Raw genomic sequence first — 14,500 nt, forward strand, 5'->3', positions numbered from 1 at the left:
CCATTGAATTTAAACCAATGCCCAAATGCGCATGAGATGTCTATTTCTCTTAAATCATGCATTTAGACCCTAAGAAAAGAAAAAGGTGCACCATGAAGAAATTATCTGAAAGGGATGCAAATTAGTAAATGTAATGCACATGTACAGACAAACAGATGGTTACAGTTTCAGAAAAATTGGGTGATTGATTCAAGAGAAACAGCTTCACAAACTGAGCTAGTCAATAACATGTTAGTTCACCTCTGCCTCTTATGCAGACAGTTATTTGGCTTCGCATTGATTGATAGAGTTGTTTGAGGTCCTCATATGGAATATCGTGCCAAATTATGTCCAATTAACACTTTAGATTATCAAAATCCTGAGATGGCTAGAGAGCCCTGCCCATAATGCTACCTACATTCTCAATTGGGGAGAGACCTGGAGACCTCATTGGCTAAGGCAGGGCTTGGCAAGCATGAAGAAAGCAGTAGAAACTCTAGCCACATGCCAGTGGGCATTATCTTCCTGAAATGTAAGCTCAGGATGGCTTGCCATGAAGGGCAACAAAACAGGCCATAGAATATTGTCGATGTACTGCTGTGCAGTAAAGGTGTCACAGATGACAATAAAAGATTTTCTGTTATGAAAAGCAATGCCATCCTGGACAATCACTTCTGGTTGTTGGGCCATAAGGTGGGTGACAGTTAGGTTGGTATCTCACCCCTGTTTGGGGCTTTGCTAGACATGTCTTTGACCTACAATCTCAATGACTGAAGTAGAACTGTCTTCAGTGATGAGTCCCGCTTCAAACTAAGCCCCACTGACCAGCAAAGATGTGTCCAATGATGTCCCAGACAGGGGTGGGATACAAATCTGACTGTCACCCGATATATGGTGCAACAACCAGGAATGATGGTCTGAGGTGCTATTTCTTTTCATAGCAAGACCCCTTTGGTTGTTACCTGCAACATCCTTACATACAGCACAGCAGTATGTTGATGATATTCTATGCCCTGTTTTGTTGTCTTTCATGACAAGCCATTCAGGGCTTGCATTTCACCAAGATAATGCCTGCCCACACACAATAATAGTTTCTACTGCTTGTCTTCGTGCTTGCCAAATCGTACCTTTCTCACCAACTGAGAATGTTTGGAACGTTATGGGCAGGACCCTATGACAATCTTGAGATTTTTACGATCTAATATGCCAGTTGGACACAATTTGGCACGATATCCCTCAGGACAACTCTGTCAATCAGTGCCAACCTGAATAACTGCTTGTATAATGGCCAGAGGTGGACTGATGCATTATTGACTTGCTCAATTTGTGAAGCTCTTTCTCTTGAATAAGTCATCAAATTACACCAAAATTATAATTGTTTGTTTGTCTTTACATGTAGATCACATCTGCCAATTGCCATCCCATTCAGATAATTCCTTTTTTATTTTTATTTTTATTTTTTAAATTATTTTATCTTTTTTTATATACATGCCTTGACAGTAATGATAACTTAAGTGCAGATGCACACCATGTCTGAACTCTTGAGGGAATCAGATGAAGCTGCAAACAGTGAGGATAATGGTCAGTGGACACTATATATGTAGTGTTTAACAAGTTGATAATTTGGGTTGGAGGGGAATCATGTCTAGATAGACAAAGCAGTTACGGCAACTGCTCACATAAATTGGTAAATCTGCATTGAGTCCGGTTCTGGTACAAATTATCACTTGTTGCCATTAAATTTAATTTAAAGTCCAAATGCAGGTGAGTTTTGTATTTCTCTTAAATCATGTACATATGTCACATGATCATCTTTAACAATGATATAAGAATAAATGGCATCATCATACTAAGTGCGGACAGTTGGCTCTCGCAGATCAGTTTTCAGAACACCAGGACAATATATTACAATTTCACAGAGAAAGTGTCGTAGGGATGCTCCACATCATTGCCACACTTCTGTGACTGGTCAGATTGCTTGACCTCTAACCAATGGACAATCTATGTATTTTGTGGAAAATAAGGACAGCATACATTTTGAGAAACTACATAATGTTTCCAGGAGCAGATGTGGACTCTGACCATAATTTATTAGTTATGAAATGTAATATAATCAGTTATGAATTGGATGAAAGCTGAAGAATTTGCGGAAAGGTAGGAAATTAAGGAGTATAGGCCTGGATGAATTGAAGCAGCCAGAGATTTTTCAGAGTTTCAGAGGAAATATTAACTAACAACTGGATGAAATAGGTGAAAGGAATACAATAGAAGATGATTGGATAACTTTGAGAGTTGAAATAATCAAGATGGTAGAGAAATAACTAGGCAAAAAGACAAGGCCCATTAGGAATTCTTTGGATAACATGATATGTTAATTCAATTGACGAAAGGAAGTAAAGTATAAAAATTCTACAAATGAAGCTGGCAACATGGAATACAGATGTTTAAAAAATGAAATTGACTTAATGCGCAAAATGGCAAAGCATGAATGGCTGGAGGTGAGTGGGTTAGATAGATGCAACACAATGAAAGGACCATCAGGAGAGAAGAGAAATATCAAGAGCTCAGATGGAAAGCCAATATTAAGCATAGAAGGGAAGACTCCAAGGTGTAAGCAATAGACAGAAAGGCTATATAAAGAACAGAAATTTCGAGACATTATGGAAATGGAAGAGGAAAGTGGATGAATGCAGTGGTGGGGGGTAGCAATACTGCATGAAGAATTTAACAGAACTCTGAAAGAACAAAATTGAAACAAGGCACCTGGGGTAGAAGACATATTCTCAGAATTGGTAAGCTTTTCGGGTGAATCGGTGATGGCAAAACTGTTTCACTGGTACAGAGGATATATAATGTATATGAAATACTGCCAGACTTCAAGAAGAATGTAATAAGCCCATATCAAAGAAGGTAGGTGCTACCAGCTTTGAGTATAACTGAACTATCTGTTTAATAAGTCATTATTGTTAAATATTAACATGAGTCATGTGCTTGATGATGGAACAGTTGATAAAATCTGAACCAAACAAAAATCAATCTGGTTTTGGAGAAATGTAAGGACATTTGAAGCAATAATGACTTAACAACTCCTTTTTAGATGATAGTCTGAATAAAAGCAAACCCAAATTTATAGATTTTATAGATTAAGGAAAAAAATATTATGGCAATACTCTTTAAAATTCTTAAGCTATTATGGATAAATTACTGGGAGTGAAGGCCATTTTATAACTTGTACCGAAACCAGACTGCAGTTCTAAGAGTCATACGACATGATAAGGGGCTGATACTAGCTTGCAGTCTGACCCCCATGATATTCAGTCTGTACAGAGAGCAACTAACAAAAGAAACCAGGGAGAAATTTGGAAAAGGAATTGAAGTTGAGAGAGAAGAAATGCAAACATTAAGGTTTGTCAGCAACACTGTAATTCCCTCAGAATTGGCAAAAGACCTGGAATATCAGTTGCGTACTATGGGTAGTGTCTTGAAAAAAGACAAAGAATATCGATAAGTTGGAAACAAGTGTAATAGAGTGTAGTCAAACTGAATCAGGCAGTGTTGAGGGAACTAGATTAGGAACCGAGAAAATAAAAAGAAGTAGATGTGTTTTGCTCTTTATTGAGCAAAATAACTTTTGGTGGCCAAAGTAATAATTAAATAAAATTCAGACAGGCAGTAGAAAGAAAAGAGTATCAGAGAAAGAGAAATTTGTTAACATTCAGTGTAAACTTAAGTATTCGAAAGTATTTTTCTGATGTGTAGCCTTATGTCATAGTGAAATATTGATAATAAAAGGACTGAAATGTTATGACACAGAAGAATGCTGAAAATTAGCAGGGTTAATCAAGTAACTGGTGCAGAGATACTTCATTGAATTGGAGGAAAGAAGAGCTTTGTGGCACAATTTGACTAAAAGAAAGTTTAAGTTGATAGGAAGTAGTGTGATAAATTAAAAAATGATTAATGTGGCAATGGATGCAGTCAATTTATAGGGGAAGAACATGGCTTGATTACAGTAAGCAGATTGAAATAGATAATGAGGGTTGCACAGGTTGGGCTAGTGAGGGGAGCTGCATGAAATCAATACTCAGACTAAAGACCACAATAACAACCTTATTTTCATAATCCATACCAGCAGTTTCCCTCATGAAAACAAACAAAACTTGTACCCATATGTTACTGTCACTTGTGTTAGAGTACTAAATTCTGAAGATAAGGCAGTCGTATTTTGTTTAGCGTATCTTGTTTCAAAGTACACAAAAAACAGCAAAAAAAGTTATGTTGTCATACAACAGTCAGAAAATTTAGCGTACAACAAATATGCTTTCCATGCGAGGACAACACTCTTCCAATTATGACTTGAATATTATATATAATAAGTAACTGGTGCAGTTTTCCATTATTTAGTTCATAAATGACAGAGTTGCAAACTTTCCTAAAACATTGATTATGATGACCAAAATTACATTATCTTCCAATTATCTGTGAATTATTTTGTTGTCTTGCCTTTCACTTTAAATTTGTTCAGATGAAGCAAAATCAGCATGGAATATCGGCATTCGCACCTGTTAATTTCTCCTCCCCCCTCCTCCTCCTCCTCCCCCCCCCCCCCCTCTTTCCCCAAGAGTTTGTATGTAGAAATGAGAAAATTAAAGCATAAAGTCTTCTGAATTCCAGAGGAGAACTGTATTTGTGTTACATTTAAATTTCTTTTACAGGATCCTCAATTGGAAGATTCTGGGCTGTACAAATGTAACATAAAGAATGACCTTGGAGAACTAAATGCAAACCTGACACTCAACATTGAAAGTGAGTAACTGTTTTAATATAATTTTCTATTCAGTGCAAACAGTGTGTGTGTGTATGTACATGCAGTGCATTTTTAATCATTTTCAAAATGCCTTCAGTTGTTCCTGTTATCAAGGAAAAGCCAAAGGTTATTAAGATAGTGAAAAAGAAGACTGTGATTATTGAATGCACAGTGCAATCAAAGTTTGCACCCAAGTGTACGTGGTTCAAGGAGAGAACAGCAGTCAAGGAAGACAACAGACGTTCTGTGCATGTGGAGCAAGTGAAAGAGGTATGACTACAGTGATAAATTAACTTTTTGTCTAAAGGAATAAAGTCATTCACTATGGTGCAGTTTTTCACATATTGCTCTATGTAATCTCTACTTGTGCTCAGTTATCTCAGAACAACAGTACACACATTCTTCTCTGCAAAAAGTAGATCCTCACTCCCTGATAATTAGTCACAGAGTCAATCTCATCTCTAGTAAGTAGGACTGTGTTTTTTTGTGATTTGCTGAGAAAAATTAGGGTCATTGAGCATTATTGCTGCTTCCATTCAGTTAAGTACATCCCGTATTCAACCAGTCATAAGTTTTAAATTACCCAGACAAACTTTAAGCAACACTATCTTTTTGTGTTTGAAGTACTAAACTAAAAGTATTATTACCATAATATAAATACTAGTTGTTTTACAAAATGATTTTCATACACTGTACATGATCTACCACTTGACTGCGTGACACTATGTATGCACTAATACGTACCTAATTATGTACACTTTAAGATTCATTCTTCATGTACAGGCTTGATTCACTCTACCACATATTCTGACAGTATAATTGTAGAAGCCATTTCAGTTACTGTTTAGTCCCATTTGGGTGATGCACATGGTGGCAGTAATGATGATTCCCAGGTTAAAGTTTAAAACACTTTATTCAAAGCACAAGTTTGCAATAAGTAAAGTAGTAATAACAACTGAAAGATCGTTCATGATCACTTGAAAGTAACAGAAACAAATTTCACTGACATGATACTAAGTCTGAGGGAAGCCTCATCCTAAGCGGCCAGAAAGCTGTGTCCACTGGGCCACACCATGTGTAGTACTGTGAAGCAGTGCGAGGATGGCATGGTGTAGAGTGGAGCATCCAGGCTGGTTTCGGTGAGTTCTCAATTGATAAGCAATGAGTGTAGCTGGCTGTAGGTCCAGAACTGAGTGCTACTGCTGGAGGCTGTGCTTGGCGTTAGGTATCCAGCAGGTGGAAGTACATCTGTGACCACGTGATGTGAAGATGGTACTTGTGTCCTCGATAGCAGCTCCGCCGCTTTCCTGATGTGCACACTGCTCAGGAGCATGGGTGGTGCCCTCTGGTGGCACCTGTAACAGACAGTGTATCAGCAGAATGTCTGTATTCAGTATGGTGTCTATCACATATGATGTCCTTGTGATATTAGTAAATAATCTCTGGAGGAGAGAGACCTCTGGCCCAAGGGCAAGCAACCCACAGGGCAAAGATGTCATACCAGCAACAGTATACTACTAACCAAAAATGACTTAAACTGATGATTACTGTTTTGACATACTTGCAATAGATGGATTTTTACTTTTATTTTTAAGTGCTGTTTTATGACTATTTGACAAGAAAATGCCATTAAGTTATCAACTTAGGACTTAAATGGATCAACAAGTTGGCTTATGATTTAGTGACTCAATATATGCTTGCACAGTGGTGTGCCGTATGGCACAAACATGGCCTGGGAACAAGTTCCTGCTTGCAACATCTCCACTGACAAGGGAACCTCCCCATCGCACCCCCCTCAGATTTAGTTATAAGTTGGCACAGTGGATAGGCCTTGAAAAACTGAACACAGATCAATTGAGAAAACGGGAAGAAGTTGTGTAGAACTGTGAAAAAATAAGCGAAATATACAAACTGAGTAGTTCAAGGGAAGATAAGCAACAATAAGGACAATAGTAACGTAGGAGCGCCGTGGTCTCGTGGTAACGTGAGCAGCTGCGGAACGAAAGGTCCTAGGTTCAAATCTTCCATCAAGTGTAAATTTTAATTTTTTATTTTCAGTTTATGTGACAAACTCTTATGTTTTCATCACTTTTTTGGGAGTGATTATCACATCCACAAGAAAACCTAAATCGGGCAAGGTAGAAGAATCTTTTTACCCATTCGCCAAGTGTACAAGTTAGGTGGGTCGACAACATTTTCCTGTCATGTGACGCACATGCCGTCACCAGTGTCGTATAGAATATATCAGATGTGTTTTCCTGTGGAGGAATCGGTTGACCTATGACCTTACGATCAAATGTTTTCTGTTCCCATTGGAGAGGCACGTCCTTTCGTCTACTAATCGCACAGTTTTGCAGTGCGGTCGCAAAACACAGACACTAAACTTATTACAGTGAACAGAGATGTCAATGAACGAACGGACAGATAATAACTATGCAAAAATAAAGAAAGTAAAATTTTCAGTCGAGGGAAGACTTGAACCAAGGATCTCTCGTTCAGCAGCTGCTCACGCTACCACGGGACCGCGGCGCTTCTAAGCACACTTCGTCCATGATGTTGCTTATGTCACCCATGGACTACTCAGTTTGTATATTTTGCTTATTTTTTCACAGTTCCACACAACTTCTCCTGTTTTCTCAATTGATCTGTGTTCAGTTTATCAAGGCCTATCCACTGTGCCAACTTATAACTAAATCTGAGGGGGGTGCGATGGGGAGGTTCCCTTGTGAGTTTACAGAAAGATGATCAACACTGATTTTTAATAAGAGGTTAATATCACCATGCTACTGGTATAGTTACTAAAAATAAGAGTACAGGTGTTATATGTAACAAAGATAGAGCTCAGAATATTAAAACACCCCTGTAAACACTCCAAATGAAAAAACCTTTTCAATTATATACTAAAAAGCACTTGGAATGTCAGATTTTAATTTTCCTTCAATCAATCCAGCATTCCCTACTTCTTTGTCAGAAAATAAATGGTTACTTATTTATTATTTTCCTCTGTACTTTTTACTTGATTATGTACACTGTAACACCTATTTATGTAGGAATGAACATATCATACTATAAGTGATAGATCATAAAAATATCCACTCTTTCATCTGTATAAATGGTTAACACTGTACATCTTTGTTTTTGCTCAACAAACTTGCTGCTAGTAATTGTCTTCAGTGGCTATTCATTGAAGATTGATTTTATTTTTAAAAATGGAAAATTCAGGAATAACATACAAATAAGGGTTAGATCACTATTCACTAATCAGAGGTGGCACTGAGAAACAGATAAGTGTGTGAATAGGTGGTAAACGGCTCGATTTTCAGCCAGTTTCTTTGTCAGAACTTGAAATAAATTGTTATGAGAATTACATTTTATTTTATTTGTTTTTACATGCACTTTATTAGAATTGTACATAATCACTGTAGAAAACAAAACAAAATACGACACAACAAAATAACTACTATCCAGTATCATCTGCACCAGGTTGTGTTTCATAATAGTTGCAGAACTGATTGTCTACTGTCATTGTGTTCATTCTGGTGAGGTAATTGCCACTGGAGCAATTAATTTATTTAGGGAATTATTGGACTGTACTTAATATTAAGGCAATTTTCTAAAATTTGAGATGTTGTAAGCATGTAGAAATATATGTTACATCAATGCAATACATATTACATTTTTGTTCTATATTTGTATCAACATTGGCACTGTCATTATAGCAATACCTATTTGATTTTATCTACAGGGAGAATTTTCTGTGAAACTGGAGATTGCATCGTGTTCAGAATCAGACAAAGGTACTTACAAGTTGGTTGCAAGAAATGAAAAGGGAGAGGCAACGTCACAGACTGTGGAAATTATTGACATTCCAGTAGAGGAGGAGGAAAAGGGTCAACCACCAGAGTTTGCTCTTGGTCTCCGCTCTATTGTAAGTTTTCATGCTTACCCTTAAATTGTTCACTGTATTCCTGAAATAAGAATGTTTATGAAGACATTTCTGTGTAGACACTAATGCCAGCTTTGAACTGTTCCACAGAACTCGGAAGAGGGAAAATCTATTGAATTTGTTGCAAAGCTGGTTACTATTGACAAGAAAGTGAAAGTTACGTGGTACAGGTATGTCAGTTTATAAAGTACAAACATTAGTTTCAGTGTCCCTCTTTTTCAGTGGGTTAGTTGATATTAAATACAGACTTCTAAGGATATGGAGGCAATATACACATTTACAAGCAGCCTTCCTATATGCATATTTTGACACATTTTTTAATTTTATGATGTTGTAAACTGGATGCATATTGATGATCAGAATAAGACTGTACTCATGTTTCCTGAATTTGCAACCACTGGAACAGTAGTAAGTAAAATGTAGCAAACCGTCAACTGTTGTAGAGAAGTACTCAACTCTATCAACCAGCACTGTAGATAAGTTTACTAATGCTTATGAGTGTGGTGGTGCTTGACTAGAAGGTGGTAAATTTGGATCCTGCTGGGGGAAAGAAACTATCATCGCTAGAATTTAGCCAGTAAGAAGATGACTCCTGATTCCAAGGTTCTGCATTGATACCCCATACCTTTTCCCAGAGTTACAGAAAGGGTAGAAGTACATTGGAGATGATGACTACCATTAAAGAACAGTAGGTTCTGAGAGAAAAGGAAAATATTATAAAAAATTCTTGTGCAATATTTTCACAATCATTTTTCAAGTATGTGGAACCTCCGTTACCACACAAAACTGACTATAGTACTGATCAGATGAAAGCAGTAGCTGTGAAGTTTGGAAGAGGCTTGTTATTATGAGGTTTCTGAACAATCTTGAAAGGAATATGTGTTTTTGTTCCCACAGAAAATAACACCCTCAAAGTTTTGAGGCCAGACAGCATATAGTGGCTTGCAAAATGCACATGTGGCTGTTAATGATAGCTTGTTTTTTTGAGTGGAATAAAATGTTTATAAATAGAATATCAAAAGAGGAATTTCTCACTTCTTGAGAAAGGAATTTATTTTGGCTGTAATGTTATATATGTGCAGAAGTTTCATTCAGTATTTGCAACATTTGTAGATATTCCTGTAAACTGAAAAATTTATTCTTGAATTACATTCATGTTCATAAAAAAGAGAATGCCTAAACTGATTAGAAATAGGACTTTCACATTCACAGGACATGTACATTAGTATGTTTTGCAGAAATGGCTAGCATTTGAACCATGTTGGCTCACGGGTTCAAGGTCAACATCGATATTGCAGCTCAACACCGCCTACCAGTAAAATGTACCTGCAGCTCTCGTTGCTATAAACCAGAGGTAATGGATCAGTGTGACTTGAGCAGACATGCAGGATGCATTGCAGACATATGTGCAAACCACACTGTCAAATCAGTGAGTTTGAAAGAGGAGGCATTATTGGCTTGAGGGAATATGATGCGGCTGTCTGGGAAACTGCTGCTCATGTGGAAAGAAGTGTTTGGGCAGTGCAATGGGTGTGTGCAGAATGGTTCACAGAAGGCCGTAGAACACGATGAGATGGGTCAGGTCACACCACCCAGACCATCTACCGAGAAGACTGACACCTCATCCAAAAGGCTTTGCAGGACAGATGTGCATTCTCTTCAGCTCTGGCATAACAGTGGAGCAGTATAACACATCATACACTGTCAGGGGTGACAATACATCACCATTTATTATGGCATGGGCTATGTGTGCATTGACCACTTCTCCGTCTACTTTTGATGAATGAGCAGAAATGTGCTAGATGGCAATGGCATATGGAATGATGTCACTGAGGACAGGAATGGCATCAGCTATGGCAGACTGGGGGATTGGCATCACAGTGACTGCATTTGCACAAGATGTACAGTGCTAACTCAAGGCCTACAACTCAAGTGCTATTGGGAACAACCACAAATCTCAGTTAGTGCACGACCAAGGCACTGTGACCAGTGTGAGCCATGTGGATGACATCCTGCAACCCATAGCCTTGTTGCACAACAACCCAGATGCCATTATTCAGCAAGACAATGCACAACCACTTGTTGCTGTGTGAACATATGCCTTCTTGGTGTCACAGTATGTCAGCTTTTTGCCCTGCCGTACCAGATCACCAGACTTGTCGCCAATCAAAAACGTGGGATATGGTGAAATGACAGGTGCAGTGCTGTGACCCATTGCGAACTACCATAGATGGACTTTGGGACCAGTTGAATGTAGAATGGATGGCTATATCACAGGATACCATTTGCGCCTTATACACGTCGATGCCTGAATATGAATGTCCTATCTCTAGCTGTTTTTTCTGAATGTGAGTGTATTTTTCAGATAAATGTGTTTTTTGTGCACCTACATGCATACACACATACATACATACAGAGAGAGAGAGAGAGAGAGAGAGAGAGAGAGATGAGGGGGGGACATGAATACTATGTGTCCGGAAAGAAATAAGGAAAAGTCTCTCTTTCAGCAGCTCTCCAGAGCTAGAGTAAGAGTAATCTAGAAGCATATGAACCATGTACTTCACATAATCATGACAGTGATACGGCAGAGAGTTGCTCTAAATACTGTATTTGTAGTAAAGAATTCCAGCTATAAACTATCCAGTGTATTTAGAGGGCAACTTTGTATGATATAAATTTTAGTTAACAGATTTCTGTTGTACAAGAGTGAATGATGATTGCAATGATAAGCCTACAGTGCCCCTTGAAACAGTGAGAGTAATTTGTTCTTTTTGTCATTTTAATCATTATAATCTCAAGTTGTGGATGCATTGCCAGAAGGATGAGACAGTTATTCTTCGAGAAATCAGTACATTAATGTATTTTTTTTATGTAATACAGATTTAAGACAGATTACAAGATTTCATGTGTATGAGAAAAGACACTGAATGAGTCAAAATTAATTCAAAGATAATTATCTATTAGCATGTATTTGTGTGATGCTGCAGTTGAAAAGTCCTTATTTATAAGGTTTTCTTTCAATATTTAACTGTGTGTATAATGACTTTTCATTGTCTTTTTGCATTTTGTAGAATTATCTTAAGTGCCTTACATAGGCACTGAAAAACAAAAGTACATGTTTCTCAATTGAAATTTGTGTTGTTCACACTGCAGGAACACGACAATAATCAGAGAATCCTCTGAAATCAGCACGAGCTTTGATGGACAGTATATAAGATTATCAATCTCATCATGTAAAAAAGAACATTCCGGTTCATACAAAGTAACTGTTGCCAATGAATATGGAAAAGCAGACTCATCAGCAGATCTTAAAGTGATAGGTATGTTTGCATTATAATCTTATTCTTATAGAGATCTTTAGTGTAATCTGCAATATAGTGAAAAAGAGTTCTTATTAATATGAAAATATTTTTACTAACATCTTAAGACTGCCAAAATTGCATTGTGACTGAAGAAAAGGGAATTGTACTGTCAAGAGAGAGAGATTTGTCACAGAAGTGCAGTAACAACTGCTATTCATTATTTCTCAGTTGGCAGAAGCCAGAAGACTTCAGCCAAATGACAGATGTTTGCAACTACCAAATTTTAAAGCAAATGAAGTTACAGTATTGATGAAGTTACAGTGTTGTAACAGTGTTGCTTTGATCTAAAGTGGTATACCTCCTTTGCGGATGGCCTTTTTCTGTATAATAAGGATCTTATTCCTATTTAATGCACTAACCCAAAGTTCAATCCCATAGGACATACTGGAATAAAATTGTGCATAGTAATATTTTATCAGGGTTTCCATGTTGACAATTTCACTTAACTTCCTGATAGCAAAACAAACTGAGTGGAGCTTATGATACGACAGTTGTTTAGTGTTGCTATTTTTAAAACAGATAAAATTGGTTTTCTTGTGATTTGGTACTAATCTATTATTGTAAAACCATTTATCAAGATTACAAAGAACCCCTCCAGCTTTAAGAGCATAGTCTTCTAAATGTTCACCCTTTATCACAATCTTTGTATCATCAGCATAAAGGATGGTCTTATTTTAAATGCCATTGGGAAGATCATTTACATAAATGAAGAAGAGTAATGGCCCAAGCACACTTCCTTTAGAGACCTATATGATCTCTGGATCAAAGGGAACCAGGTTCTTGAATTAAATAGAGAAGTGATTTAAATACAGGCTATATATTGAGTGAAAGGAACTCGATTGATGATTTAGCACGAAAGGCAGAATTGTGGCAGTTTCCAGTGTGGTATAAACTAGCAAGATGTCTCAGAGTCATTTGGAATCAAAAGAGAGAATTGAGATGTATCATTGGCAGATAAAGTTATTTACTGGGATACAAATCTCAGTGTGCAATGTCAGCAAACATGCTGCAGCTTGTGGTGAACAGTTGAAAGTATTTGTTACTAGTTGTGAGTCTGTGTTATCACTGATAATGAAAGTTAACCATAGTGTAAGGTTGTTGTTTAGCAGGCAATAGATTGCAAACCACGCAGTAAATTGTAAATTTTTTTAGTAAACATATATTTGCAACTACAGGAAATTCCTCATGTGTTTCTCAAATACTTTTAACTGCTCATTTATTCAAATCTCCATCTCTGAATTATTTGTTTTTTCCTTACATGTGATACTTGAATTTCACCTTGACAACAGACAGTTATTTTGTATGGTCTCCCTTCTAGTACTTTGAGCACAGAGCTTTGGTAGTAGCTTCCTTTATGTGATTTTATATTTTGTTATATTTAGCTGTAAACTAGAGGTGTCACTACTGATTTCTTTTTATACTCGATTTTTCTGTTGCTCTTATCTTGAGCAAATATGTTACATTTCTAGCCATCCTTAACATTGTAAATCTGGGGAAATCATTATATTCATTACTTTTCTAGTCAGTGCTGTATTTATCAGAATTTTATAAAACTACAAGTGGCCCGTAGGAGATCAAGTATCTCCAGGAAATGTGTTTCTTCTTTGGTCTCTTTTTTAAAGTCCAAATACCACTTGTTGCACTCTGATTAACCATGACTTTTATGCTCACTAGGACCAGTTGTGTAAAATAAGCAAGGTTTATTTATTACATGTGTTCCATTCATTTGATTAATTAATATTTATTTTTCCCATTTTTTACAGAAAAGAAGAAAGTTGAAGAGAAGGTACAGTAGAATTCACTTTACAGTAGTACACAATTTCATTATAACAATTCCAAGTAATTTTTCTGCTAAACGTCCATAGACACAAAGTACACATATGTCACAGCATTTTTCCTGGGCTGATAGAGCTTAATGATCAGCATGGTGTATAACATTTTTTAATACTTAAATGTAATCAGTACAATACTGCTCCCTCCATTTCTGTATAACAATTTCAGCTGTCAGAACAAATTCATTTCACTCTGTATGGTACTGACACTCAGACGTTTCCATACACTAATTTCTCCTGTGAATGATAAATTCCATATAAAGGTAAGTTGCAAAACATCTAGATTAGTTGCCAACAACATTTTTGTTAATAAGTTATACACATTGCTTTTGCCAAAGTAACAAATATTTCATCGTGTATGTCAATAGTATAGGACATTAGGATGCAAACTTGCTCTTTATACCATAACAGGTAAATTACTTACATGTTCCATATATCATGTTTGTGACAAACTATGAAGAAGATCTTCATCTAAACACATTTTTACAAGTTTGTTTATGAGTGACACAATGTTTGACCCTGCCTCGCCCCAATAATCCATTTTCTTCTTAATATTCAAGTGTCATTTAATAAT

The 14,500-nt window shown here is 36.8% G+C and overlaps 1 protein-coding gene across 34 annotated transcripts in view; it reads left to right on the plus strand.

The window, feature by feature from the left end:
- The window catches only part of LOC126470085 (twitchin), a 515,873-nt gene that overhangs the window by 121,281 nt on the left and 380,092 nt on the right, over positions 1-14,500 (plus strand). For all 34 annotated transcript variants that reach the window (XM_050097601.1, XM_050097605.1, XM_050097618.1 and 31 more), the window contains 6 exons: positions 4,695-4,785; positions 4,884-5,056; positions 8,532-8,714; positions 8,823-8,902; positions 11,886-12,052; positions 13,858-13,880. In XM_050097601.1, the coding sequence (XP_049953558.1) occupies positions 4,695-4,785; positions 4,884-5,056; positions 8,532-8,714; positions 8,823-8,902; positions 11,886-12,052; positions 13,858-13,880 (717 nt within the window). The remainder of the gene's footprint in view (positions 1-4,694; positions 4,786-4,883; positions 5,057-8,531; positions 8,715-8,822; positions 8,903-11,885; positions 12,053-13,857; positions 13,881-14,500) is intronic.

This window comes from Schistocerca serialis, chromosome 3 (assembly GCF_023864345.2).
Source record: "Schistocerca serialis cubense isolate TAMUIC-IGC-003099 chromosome 3, iqSchSeri2.2, whole genome shotgun sequence".
Taxonomy (NCBI): Eukaryota; Metazoa; Arthropoda; class Insecta; order Orthoptera; family Acrididae; genus Schistocerca; species Schistocerca serialis.